General features: G+C 40.5%; 1 protein-coding gene across 2 annotated transcripts in view; it reads right to left on the reverse strand.

The window, feature by feature from the left end:
• Positions 1-2,845: 2,845 nt before the first annotated feature.
• HMG20A (high mobility group 20A) overlaps positions 2,846-13,879 on the reverse strand; it is a 67,023-nt gene continuing 55,989 nt past the window's right edge. For both annotated transcript variants that reach the window (XM_020901072.2, XM_020901071.2), the window contains exons 7-10: positions 10,689-10,764; positions 9,774-9,989; positions 8,251-8,393; positions 2,846-5,271 (exon numbers count right to left, since the gene is read on the reverse strand). In XM_020901072.2, coding sequence (XP_020756731.1) covers positions 8,257-8,393; positions 9,774-9,989; positions 10,689-10,764 — 429 coding nt within the window. In that variant the 3' untranslated portion in view covers positions 2,846-5,271; positions 8,251-8,256. The remainder of the gene's footprint in view (positions 5,272-8,250; positions 8,394-9,773; positions 9,990-10,688; positions 10,765-13,879) is intronic.

Raw genomic sequence — 13,879 nt, forward strand, 5'->3', positions numbered from 1 at the left:
AATAGAGGTCCAGTGCAGCCAAAAACAACAAAACCAAACCAACAAAGCAAAACAACCCCACCCCCAAACTGTACACAATAGAAACTATAAATATCCCTGTGTTACAGACTGAGCCACAGACCAGTTTAAGCAACTCACCTTGGGTCACACAAGCAGAAAAATGGAGCCCAAACTCAAACCCAGCAGTTCAATCCGATTTTAGAGGTGGTGAAACCATCATTGACTATCTTTATTGTGACCCTACAGTAAGAAATACATTTCACATTGTAACCCATCACATGTGTCTGCTCTAAAGTAGAAACAAGTTTCATAAAATAATATTTACCCTTACTATATGTAGTGTACTCTTCACTTTAATGAAAAAGGGTTTTGATCAACTTATTGATTTAATGACCTGTTAATGAGTCAAAAACATACTTTGAAGAAGTATTATTGTCTAAATTACAATAATTCAACTACTTTTACCTTCTAGTTACCTCAACTGCTGCTAGAAAACTTTGATGGTTATCAGTATAGACTTTTTATTTCATTTACATTTCAGATAAAGCCCTTATTAGTTAAGATGCTGGTCCCCCAAGACTCAGATTTATTTCCCATTGCAAATTCTTGCAGTTATGGAAAAATCAGCTTTTGTCAGGTGAGATTCAAGCAATACACTCTCCAAAAAGTATTTACCACCATTAAAACTCTTAATTACAGGTTGCCCTGTGTTACAACTATTTATGCAGATAACTGTTCTTCCCACTGGACTGTCATGCCAAGGGCAGAAACATATTTTATAAATACTTTTGTAGTTCCAAATAGTGAACTGACATGAAATGGAAAACACAGAAATAAAAAACTGGCTCTGGTGTTTGAGATTCAAAAAGCTACTTCTATACCCACTGTCTTATATATTCTTATCTAAACATCTAAGGCATTTTCTTCCCATCCCAGTAGTTGCAAGTGGTTTACAAAAGTCCTTCTATCTGGGCAATTTGCATTGACCCTGCTCTTAGTTTCCCAATGCCATCCTTATCTCACAGATCCTCCTCCTTTCTGCATTTTTCTAGGTTAAGAGAACTTACATTTATGCTTCTGGCAGATGATCCTCCCTATGGGCTACATTCCCCCAGCACTAAACTGAAATGGTTTCTGGGTAAGAGGAAGTACATTAACATTTTCACTTAATCTTTTAAATTCTCAATCCACATCTTTTTTGTGAGCTAGGGTATGAGCTAGTATTTATTCCTATAGATACTGTAAAATATATTTTTAAGCACTAGCTATGTGTCAACATGTAAATAAATAAAACAAAGACAAGGTCCTTGACTTGGAACCCTCAGTTGCAAGGCAGGAAATTTAGAGGGCAGGAAGTAGCTATGAGCTTTTCTGCCAAGCAATACTTCAATCTCCTCACCCGCAGGGAAAGATTATCCTGTTGTTGTTTTAATCCAGCAGATGCTGAGCAGTTAAAAGAAAGGGAACAAACAACTGGAGGAAATACAGCCACCTGTTTATGTTGACTTTTACCAGACAAGACTGGCCACCAGCTGTTGAGAGGCAAGGGATGAACCAAGGTGGCAACAGGAAAATGCTTACCCTGGTTCAATCTGGTTGTCAGCTTTTTGGCTGTTGAAGCGGGGGGAAGTACCAACGAAGTACATGGTCATTCATGATGGTCAAGAGGCAAAGACAGGATAGCGCATCTTGCTCACTAGCAGAGCAGGTCTGGCCTTAGAGTCTGGGCTGGTCTATGCATACATACAGTCACATATGAGTCATGTAATTAACTCAGTTGCCTACTTGGTATTTATTTTCTCCTTCCTTACCGACTAAAACCTGTCTATTAATGGAGGCAGTAATGTCTGAGGAAAGGTGACATTCCTTGGCCTCCCATACCTAGCTGTTGTCACATGACTGTTCTGGAAGCGTTGTGTGGTTTCCAGGAAGACTCTTTAAAGGGTGCTGACTCAGCTGAGTTTGCCCATTTTGTCCTTGCCCTTTTTCTTCCTTTAAGCTGCCAGGAATTTCAAATGATGGCTGACGGTCAAGTGGCTGTTTTTGACCATGAAGTGACCTTGAGAAAGGAACCTTCTTGTGGTGCAGACAGGAGCCCCTATACTGGTCTTGGATTGCCTACCTTTGGAATACTTTTCAGTGAGAGAGATGTGTCTTATTTAAGCTTTTGCTGATTTGAGTTTCTGGTAAATATAGTCAAGCCTGACCCTAACTGAGTTGCCTCAATAATTCCTGGCATTCATTTAAGATTCTTCATAGCCACCAAAGTATGGTCAATTCATCACCCAACTCTGTCTTTCTGACAAGTGCAAGAGAGCTGAGGCATGTCAGATGAGGAAACCGGGAACAAAGCAAGTCTTGCCCAATGCCACATAACTAGCTACTCGGGAGGGCAGCAGGCTTTGGAAGCCAGGAGCGCTCACCCCTAGAATTTTAAAAGCATGGTGGAAGTAGATGACAAATTACCTTTAAAACAGATTTTGACTAAAAGTAGTGGTTACTTTTAAAAGCAAGTATTTAAGGAAAATTTATCTCTTCAGTCAAAAGGAAGACTGTCTTTAGGCCTCCTATCAAGGGGGCTGAAGTCACTGACTTTAAGAACATGAGACTTCTTTCAAGTTACCTCCAGAATGCTACTGCCACATTAAAATGAATTATAATTCATTGTATTCTTATAGCATACATTAAAAGAATTGAACCCTCAAACAGGCTAAGACACATTTTGCATAAGCAATTAGTAAAATGAAATATTACCATTTTAAAAGTGTAACAGACAATGATTAATGTAGAGTTGACAAAGTCTTTAAGATAAGAAGGCAATGCAGGTAAAACTGAATCAAATGGATTCAACATAGAAAAGTTTTTAATGAGGCAAACATCAAGCAAGCATACTGACTTCTTAAAAAAAACAAAATCTAAAAGTTTAATTACAAAAACACTTGTACAGAAAACTTGGCATTTCAACAGTTTCAAACACACGTACACATTTTTCTTCTAAAATTTCATTATGTCAGAATCTGTCTCATTTTCCTCAGCTGCTCTTTGTGTTTTAATAAAAAGAAACAAATCTGTAACACTGAATAGGCAACAACTTATTTCTTGAGAAGAACATATTAGTGCAATAATATCTACAAGTTTACTGGGAAATGTGAATTAGGTGTTGTGTCAGCCTCTGAGCTCACTCACTCCCTTCCTGGCTGGGCACAGAGGAGAGAGAAGGCAAGGCAGACCCGCTTCACGGAACCTTCTTGTTTTGTGGCAGTTGAATTCCAGCCACCAGTGAGTCGGGTGTAGCTGCTGGGAGGGCCAGCATGTCAGAAGCAGGTTGCTATTTTGTGAAAATGCTTTCAAACTGCCAGCTTTCTTGAGATCTCATGCATTCTCAAATATGGATGTCTCTCAAGTCAGTGTCAGGTATCTATCCAGACTAAGGAGAAGCTCTGGACCTATTACAGCCTTTCCTGGTGCAGAGCACTGCTAATAATGCTGTGCAAAGCTAACACAAAGGCGAGACAGAGAAATATGAGGAGGAAGAAAGGAGACAAAGTATTTGGCAGAAGGCAGACACAAACTCCAGAACTGGCTTGGCTGTCCTTCTGCCACAGACAGTGCATTCCAGCTTGGACTGAGCAGGCAGGGTGTCTGAGAGAAGAGCCAGGAATGGCCAGTCAGAGCAGGAAAACACAGAAGAGCAGGTGAGTTGGCAAGTTTATAGAGATAATGATGGGCTGTTATTCTAAAAGACGGCCAAGGTGGTATATATATGGGCTTCATTACATGAAAATTTGATGTGTGTTCACGTACGAACTTCTAACAAGGTTGCTTTTTTGCTGTTGTTTTGTTTCCTTTGGGTTAAGAAAGAAATCAGGGGAGGACATGCTGAGAAGACAGGAGGATGCAGCAACATGATGGGGGTGTCCGGCTTGCACCCTGGCCTGTGAGCATACTGTGAGGGGGCCACACTTCCACCTGCCCTTGGTGGCGTGGTGCCTGGACAGTGGGCTCAGCGTGCCCTGCTTTGGTTCCAAAGATCTCAGCTGCAACCACCAGCCTTGTGCTCCACAGCATCAACACATAATACAACAAAACCAAACCCTGAGGTGAAAATCAGAAAATTCTCTTCCCTTTTGCTGTTTTTTTTTTTTTTAAATCAGAAGAGGGGAGAAAGAAGGAAAGCCTGTCCCTTTGACACAGACTCTGCAGTTATGATTAGAGAAGAAAGACGAAGGATGGAGAATTCCTCCGTGTTCTCTTCTGTCAGCTGGCAGTATTCTGATAACATTTCCGCCACCCGTACCTCAAGCACACAGGGATTTCCTCTGTTTTCACTTATAAGAAACTTTAGGATCTTTTTCAATACCAAGTGAGAAACTACTTTTCTCATTCTGTCCTGTTTACCAATGACCTTTCCCTCAGCAAAAATATTCCACAAGTCACTGCCAACAGATGGGAACAGAAGAGTCTTGCTGGGCCCGGGACACAGGGTACGTGCAGGAGCGATGCTTAGAAAACAGCAGGCAGTACCAAGAAGGGAGGAAAGAGTGCTCTCCTTCAGGGCAGCAATCACAAAGCCTCCACGACAAGGGCTGGCACCCACTGAGCGCTGTGCAGGGTATGAGACACAGCCTCGCTCCACAGGACACTGTCAACAAGAAGCTCCTTTCTTTGGAGTCACAGCAGGACAATGATGGGAGAAGATTGGGCCTGTCCAATGAGAGAAACTCTCCTTCAGAGCCCTGCTGAGCAACAAAGCCCAGAGGTCAGAAAATGGAGACATCTAACTTGGTGGGGTGAAGAAAATATAAAAAAAATCAACCCCCAAAAGCATTAAAAAAAGAAGTGACAGCTAGGTAGGAAAACTGATAAAAACCACAGAGCCACTGGTAAAAGAGTCCAATCTGAATGAAGCAGAACAATGAGAAGGCTTCCTTTCTGCTGCAGAAGGTGCCTCTCTCAGGGGTGTCTAGTCAGCAGAATATACGCAGACCCACTTGAACAGAAGTAGAGATGATAGGAGACTGAAGACTTGCACACGGTCAAAGCTTCACAAGGACAATTCCATAGGAAGTTCACATACATGTTCCTTTTGCTGCTCCCTCACATGGCTTCCTGGGGTGAAGGCATGTACCTCATAACTGACGGTTCTTTCACAAGCATAATAATCTGTACGCCCTCTCTGCCTCCACTCAACTCAAATTTCCATGGATGGCTTCTCATTCTGAACAAGTAAAACCACTTACAGAACATCCTGGAGCTCTAAGACCTGTAGAACTGGGAGGAAAAAAAACAAAAAAAGATACCAAAAAGGTAAGCACAGATCAGAAAGGGTTCAGATTTTTGGTGAAAATACTGCGATGCTCTATTTTCAAAAGGGTTAAGGTGAGTAGCAGCGTGTATGTAAACCAAGGAGCTCACAAGGCTGCAAGCAGCCAACCTCACTGAGGCATTTTAGACATTTCAACGACAAACGTGGCCCTGCTCCAGTTCAGCCACAATGGGGAGGTTGGAAAATTGCCAGCCAAACACAGAAAACCAAGTATCAGGGACAAATTCGATGATGAAAAATGAGTACTTTGGTCCTGGTCAATCAAACCTACTTTCTTTAAGTATAAATCTAAGGCTCCCTGCATGTGTAGGAAAGTACTATGTGCATAAGATGAATAAATTCTTACATCGATAAAAATGCAATCACATACAAAAGTTGTTTTCTTTCCAATCCTCAAACAGGTAACTATTTATCATTTGATTCAACTGAAATCAAGCAACATATGGCTTTTGATATATACAGTAGTCACTTCTCCATGTGAAATCACCCCCATGGCTTCCTCTCAGCTCCACTTTTTCTAAGTATAAGTTAGCCACAAAGAAAGATGACAGCTGGGGTAATTCTTCCATTGTATATCTTTAAAAAATAATTACAAAATGGCTGAACAAAATTTTACATTATAATTGCTGGATTGTCATTTTTTCCTAATTGCCCCCCATTTATCTTACTGCTTTCATTCTAAGATTTTTTAGTGCTCTCCCTTGACGCCCATCCCTACCTCCTTGTATCAATGTTCTAGAAACTCAATTGTATTTAGATACATGTGTTCTAGTTCTAGAATCTGCACTTGCCTACTTAGGCATTTTTAGGCAAGACATCTCACCTCTCTGGGACTCAGTTTCTTCGTATGTACAATGATGGGATTTCTAAAGGCCCCTTCCAGCTCTAATATGCTCCTCTAAAACCATAGACCATTCGCTTCCTTTCACTCACTGGCTCCTGACAAAGGAAGAAAACTTTGCCAAGCCCATGTCAGAGTAATTAATTGCACCATGAATGCTGGGGACATCAGGCCTAGTTGTCTGTACATATTTGTATAATGAGGCCAAACTAGAATTAATCACATTCTTTATAACTGTTTCATTTGACGGTTTCAGAGCGTGTGGAGAACTAACTATTCTCAGTTATGTTTACATGGCTAGATTCTAAGAATCTGTAGTAACAAAACCGTTCAGATTTTCAGCTACTCTTTCTTTTAAGGGAAAATATTTGTAGGTTAAAATCAAGGATAATGGTAATGTTCTAGGTTTTCAAAGACACCTCAGAAAGCAGATATGACAGTTTATATCCTTAAGATGGGTAAAGCTTTAGGAAAGTCTTACTGGCCAAATGTTCAAAATGGAAAACCATTTTTGGCTCAAAACTCACAACAACTGCCCTATACCTATGTGAGGAGACACCATGTTATCAGTTAATGTGTTCTTCCACAGTCCTCCACACTGTTTCTCCCACCTCTTTCTTTTCAAGCCTACCAGAGTGCTAATTGAAAACCCTGTGTGAAAATGAGAAGGGTGATGAGCTCCTGAAAATCCCAGGCCTAGATTTACAAGCAGTTCCCTTCATAAACAGCAGCAGTAATGCCATTTCTTTATTCTGTAGGGAGTCCAGTCATCTCTTAGAAGTATGGTCTGTTCCATCTGGCTACGCACTAGAAGGACAGTAATCCTTTCCTCATCAGAGCACGACTGGGCGAAAGTATGATGAATTGCCCTGTACAGTTACTATTGGAGCCCGTGGCCAAGAAGGATAGAGACAACTGCTTTCGTCTCTGTGGGCAGACAGGACCTTGTTAGATAAAGAATTATAGGTTTTATTTATTCTTGCACATGTTGCTCAAGGTCCAGACCATGTTAGAACATGTATATGAGTATGTATACATGTTAGAACATGTATATGAACATGTATATGAGTATGCTCATTTACCCGCAAGACAAATAAAGATATAAATCCATGACCAGCCTTGCTAAGGAGTGAATCCTGCCATCCACTCTTGTTTTAGCATCCATATATGGCCATTCACTGTATGGTCCAACCCTAAGATTTCCACATAGTTTGTATGTCTGCAGGGATGGAACAATTTAACTGACAGACCAAAGGGCTGTCAATTGTGGAATGACAAACTAAAGGGTACTCTATCTCTAGGAATCTGAGTGAAAAAATAACCAGTTCCATTTAAGAAATGATACTGATGACTGACCATGAGTACCAAAAAGTTTATAAAGGCAGGACCCCTTTGGAAATGTATTTTTTCTCTTCTAAAATGATGTAAAACATATTACAAGTCATTTGTTGAATGTATTTTTAAAAAGTTTATTTTCCTGTTTCTCTCCTTTCACTTATTGAGAGATTATATATTTTTTAATATATTCAGTCAAGGCATTAACTGTTTCACTGTAAGTTTAGTCCACATTAACATTTAACACACAACTGTTACTCTGATATTGAGTGGTAAATGAAAAGCTTACTTACATAGGCTTGTACACATACAATGTTCTCACTGACTATCGTGAATCATCGTTAAATTTACAGGGAAAAGGAAGCTTAACAATTAAGTGATACTTATTTTGTCCAATGTGTTGTTTGCAGGGTTATTTCCTTTAAATTTCTCACTCAACCTTCAAAACCCTTTGGGAAACGAATACCTAAGAATACAACTTAATAAGTGACAAAGCTAGAATTGAGATCCAACCACAAAAATCATGCTCTTTCCATTAAGCCACATGGAGGCATGCATGAGGAAAAATTATCTTGATTCAGTTTTCCAACACTATTTACTACATTTAGCAACCAAGCAACAGGAATCTTAAGCCTCCAACTCACTTATTCAATGTCATTCCAGGATTTTAGTAGTATTAATAAGGTCTAATGCCATCTTAGTTTTGATGATGTGCTGGCATGTACGAATCAAGTCAGTGAGCACTCACCATTCCCTAACGATCAAGCCTGTTCACAACTTCTCGAACTGTAGCTATGAAGTTTTCATTGTCTTGGGGATTAGCTAAAATAATACTGTGCAGTCTGTTCATATAGGAGTCGATAGTGTCCACTGTAGGTGTCTCTCCACTTCCTGAAGTGAGATAAGAGAAAGTAAGAAAAGTTTCCCCATTCAGTTCAATAGTAACACAGATCAGTGATTCCACAGCAAAAGAAACTTGACTCTAATGGGGTCTGCTCCACAGAGAAGATTTTAATTTCAGAGGACAGACTTTTAGACTTCAAAGAAATGAAATTAATCCACATACTCTAAAAAACAGATGGACTACTATTGCTGCACAGTACATAGAGGAGTAGTTGCATAGAACAGGTTAAGGACTCTCTTAGATCTGCTGTGACGATTTTCAACATGAAAACATATATAAGAAATATTAATATATCTTTTCCTTCCCATTAAGAGAATATCACAAAGCCAGCAAATTTATATGCTCTGGAAAAGTGCTCTGGGGGAACAGGTGACATGGGAGAGGGGATCAAGAAATAAAAACGTCTTGTTATGAAATAAATTAAGTCATGGGGTTGGAGTGTGTAGTATGGTGACTGTGGTCAACAGTATTGTACTATGTATTTGAAAGCTGCCAAGAAAGTGTATCTTAAAAGTTCTCATCACAAGAAGAAAAATTTGTTTGCAACTTTGTATGGTGGTACAGGCTTCCCAGGTAGCACTAGCAGCAAAGAACCCACCTACTGATGCAGGAGAGGTAAAGAGTTCAATCCCTGGGTTGTGAAGATCCCCTGGAGGAGAGCATGGCAACCCACTCCAGTATTCTTGTCTGGGAAATCCCATGGACAGAGGAACTTGGAGGGCCACAGCCCACAGGGTTGCAAAGAGTAGGACACGCCTGAAGTGACTTGGTGTGCATGCACACATGGGGGCACATGGTAACTAGACTTGGGTGATCATTTCACAGCATATACAGATATAGAATCATTATGATGTGCACTGGAAATTAACACAATGTTATACATCAATTACAGCACAATTTAAAAAAAAAAAAGCGCTCCACTGAGGATTTATTACACAGTTTCCACTATTCTGAAAATCAAATTAAGCTTAGTAGAAAGTAGATTATGTTAAAATATAATTGAAGAAAAATTTAACTGAGCAGAGAGTCTGAAATTTTGGATGATTTTAACCGATGGGCTGTGCTGTGCTTAATGGCTCAGTCGTGTCTGACTCTTTGTGACTGGACGGACTAGAGCCCACCAGGCTCCTCTGTCTGTGGGGATTATCCAGGCAAGAGTACTGGAGTGGGTTGCCATGCCCTCCTCCAGATTTTAACCAATACTGAGATTCTATTACATTAGCTACAGAAAACTCTGAGGAAACGACCTTGGAGTTTATTGGTCTTCCCCTTGAAGGGAGACTTCAGCCTTACCACACCAACGCCAACATATGCAGCACCTCCCCAGCCCCCACCGCTTTACACGACTCAGGTGGGGATGATGTTACCAGGCAAGGGCATGCTGGCGAAGCTGCTGGTCAGCACCTGCCGCAGGGTCTCCAAGTGCTGCTGTAAGACGGTGTTGCGGCTGCGCTCCTGGATCACGTCCACCTCCAGCTTCTCTACCGCTGTGCGCATGCTCTCCACGTGCTTTTGCAGGGCCGCGTTCCTCTCCTCAAATTCCATGTTGGATTTGCGAAGCTGACGGAGCTCTGCCTCCCGAGCTGAGGACGCAAGCCCCCAAAACACAGGTAACACAGTGTCTCTGAGGAGTCCCAGTGACTCTTCTAGAAGTTCTGCTTAGCTGTCTCTAATTAGCTACCCCTCCTCCTGTCCCTAGTCTCATTATGGCCTTTCTGATAGCAATTTCAGCAATAAAACGCCTGGCTCTCCAGAGTTATTTTAATTCTTAAAGCTGGTCATATTCTATACTTAAGACTGCAAGGAACAGCTGCACTTCCCAGTGTTTGTTTGTTTGGTTTGTTTAAAACTGTGCTATGAGAAGCCTGAGGGGTTTCACAGGGGGATCCTGGGAGCTTGGGCAAGCACAGCTGTGGGTCCAAAGCTTTATTGCAGTGGGGTCAGCTTTGCTCTTATTTATTTTATATTTTGGATATCCATGCAAGCTTTCATTTGTACAAAGGGTTCTTGGCTAACAGCCTGAAAGCAACTGAATTAGTGATGTATATTTATTTCCTCTGATTCAGAGACTAAAGCTGCTTTGACAACACTGGCTGAGCTTTCCTCACTGGTCTCTGAGTAGCTATTTTTAATAGAGAGTGAAATAGAAGCAACTTTCTTCTTCCAGACCAGTCCCAGGGTCGGGAGTATCACTACCATTGCTTTTGAGCAATTAATTTCTCCTGACAACTAAATCCCCTGTCACAGATGTGAGGGACACAATATGATCCATTGGTAATCACCTTTGCTGTGGTTTAGGAATTCCTCTGTAAATATAGGGATGTCAAAAACAGACCGTTCCTTTACTTCTGCTTCTTTCTGTGAATCAAGAGTAACAAAACAGTTAATTCAGTTAATTCTTAAACTAAATTAAATAGTAGTGCCTAAAGGCACAATGGTCATGTTTTCCTTAAAGAAATAGTAAGATGAGCAGCAGTCAGTCAGTCTAGGTTAGACTGTGAAGAAAATGTATTCACCTTTCCTTTGGAACCAAACTTTCACAGCATGTTAAGTATTCAAATCTCTCAGATGACAACTGCTGTGCAATGAAACCTTAAAACAAACCTACATAAATTTCCCTAATAGAGATGTTGGAAACCATTTCTTAGCTCTGTGTTCTGAATAGTCAACAGTGTACAAGGGAGAAAGTGACTGAGGTAGGTATCATTCAGTTCAGTTTAGTCGCTCAGTCATGTCTGACTCTGAAACGCCATGGACTGTGGCATGCTAGGCCTCCCTGTCTATCACCAGCTCCCGGAGCTTGCTCAAACTCATGTCCATTAAGTTGGTGATGCCATCCAACCATCTCATCCCCTGTCGTCCCCTTCTCCTCCCACCTTCAATCCTTCCCAGCATCAGGGACTTTTCAAATAAGTCAGTTCTTCACATCAGGTGGCCAAAGTATTGGAGCTTCAGCATTAGTCCTTCAAATGAATATTCAGGACTGACTTCCTTTACGATGGACTGGTTGGATCTCCTTGCTGTTCAAGGGACTGTCAAGAGTCTTCTCCAATACCACAATTCTAGGTTGGTCATAACTTTTCATCTAAGAGGTAGGTATAGAGAAAGAATTTCTGGGTGATTTTTCTGTTGCTTCTCTTGGTTATGCATATAAAGTGCTCTCTGAGATAGGATGATGCAATCTAACTTTGCAGAGTGGACAGTAAGAATTTTAAGCAGAGATTTGCGAGCCACGAGCAATAATAATGGTATTCCATTAGGACGTCTACTTTTACTTCTCCTTATTTACAAGGGCAGCCTATAACAGGATCTTTCAGACTTTCTTCGGACCCAGGAAAAACAAACAAAACCAAAAAATCAGTAATAACTAGGCTCTAAATATGAGACTGCCAAGGATTATGTGAGAGAAAAAATAATAAACCTAAAATTAATTCACCAATAAGCCATTAAAAATAAAAGTCTCACAAAACCACTGCAAAACATATTCCACAATGATCCTTGTGAATAAAGTCAATATTTCAAAATGCTTTAGCAGCAATTTCTACAATGAATTTAAAGTTGAAAACATTAAGAACATAAATTATAAGTGTCTTGGAAGTGTTTAAAATCTTGCATAATATAAGATGGTAAAGAAAACAGTGGGAAATGAGTACTGAAGAAATTGCTAGTGAAATCTGAGGATTTCAAAACCTTTATAACATAAAGAACAGTTTAAAAAGTCTAGAAATCATTCCTATAAAAACACATTTAGTGCCAGAGATAGAATGTATATTTCCTACTCTTGCCACCACTAGTCTTTTATCTTTGAACACAAATATGATTTGGTGCCCAGCAGAAAGGCTAAGCAGTTAACAGCTTGTGAGGGAACTCTGATAGCCAGGCTCCTGTTTTCGTATCGGTGCCTGCCTTGTTATGGAGGGTTGGGCTATGTGAACCGCCGGCCAAGGGCAGCTCATTAAGAGAGACATATAGTAGGCTGGAAGTCTGAAAAACTATGTATTTACGGGAAGAAACTTTCAGAGCACTTAATTTTTGCCCTTCTACTTCTTAAAGAAAGAAAGTGAAGTTTTCCAGAATGATTTAAAAACAAACAACAGAATTATCACTGAAGGCCCCAGTTTCAACAGGCAAAGCTCTGCCTCTAGCCAGTTCTTGGTGGATCTCAAAGAGAATTAATGTATGGGTAAGAAAGACTGGTTCCAAAAGAGATCTTAGATATATTTCACAGTGGCTTTCTCTCAACTCTGCTGGCTTACCATATGCTTTAACTCTGTTACTGTATAAGACATAACAGATATAAATCCACAAATGACTTTAGATAAAGGCTTATAATTTTATCATCCCATCCTGTTCAGTCTCTTACTTAACTGTACTGGCTTGCTGCTGCTAAGTCGTTTCAGTCGTGTGAGATCAATTTACTTAGCTATAGGTCTGAATATCTGCCAGTCAGATGGGTCGGTGGGGATGCCTGGCTCCCATTACCATGGTACCAAGAGCCCTCTCCAAGGCTTAGATTCTGCTCAGACAGGTAATTCTGTTTTCTTCCTTGCCAGAGCAGTCCAGACCAAGCTAACTACATAAGGGCAGAGGATAGTACCACATAAGTGCATTAACACACTGCCTCTTGGTACAGATTCTTAAGAGTACAAAATAAGAAACACCACAGCAATTAAATGAAACTGTTCAGTCTCTGAAAGGCCAAGTGAGAAATTCTACTTAACTGAAGAGTTGTCATAAAAACCATCAGCACTCTTCCATTACTGAGTACATTACTCGGCATTGGAGTGGATCCTCTTGGGGGCTCAGATATACTTAAGCTGCTCCAAGGATCACTCAAGGGATTAAAATCATAAGGATTTCATTACCTCATCATTGAAAGGGTCTAATTTGTTCAGGTTGAGTGTCATTTTGTCATTTTTCATAAATTAAAGGAGAAACAAAATTATTGTTTCTATCTTAGTCCTCACATGAGATTTAGACACTTTCTTGAGAGTAACACTAGCTGACTCCTGGGTCTAGCAGGCTGGCTTCTGATTTGAGAGGAGCAAGAATACTCTTCACTTTGGTTTTCATTCTGTATATTGAGTGGAAGGTAAGAGAACAGAGGCCTTTTGAACTGAAACTATTTTGCTGTGTCTAGGCTCAGGGCCAGAATCTCATGGAGTGATATGCTTCTCTCAAGTGCCCTTTACTTTAAGGAATGCTCTCAATATTGTGTACCAGGCTGAAGTGCCCCACCGCTATGCAGAATGGCCTGAATGGCTTTCAGGTCAGCATTTCCTGAGGTCTAACAGGGCTCCCCAGTATCTACCTTGGTAACAATGTCTTAGGAATCTAAGTTCCATTAAGGAATACAATAGTTTCTTTACTACATATATACAAATCAAATCATTTCTGTCTCAAGTGGCAACAAATTTTGCTGACACCACAGGCAGCCAGGATCATTTTACTTGCAACACTGTTTATTCCATAT

This window comes from Odocoileus virginianus, chromosome 16 (assembly GCF_023699985.2).
Source record: "Odocoileus virginianus isolate 20LAN1187 ecotype Illinois chromosome 16, Ovbor_1.2, whole genome shotgun sequence".
NCBI classification, from domain to species: domain Eukaryota; kingdom Metazoa; phylum Chordata; class Mammalia; order Artiodactyla; family Cervidae; genus Odocoileus; species Odocoileus virginianus.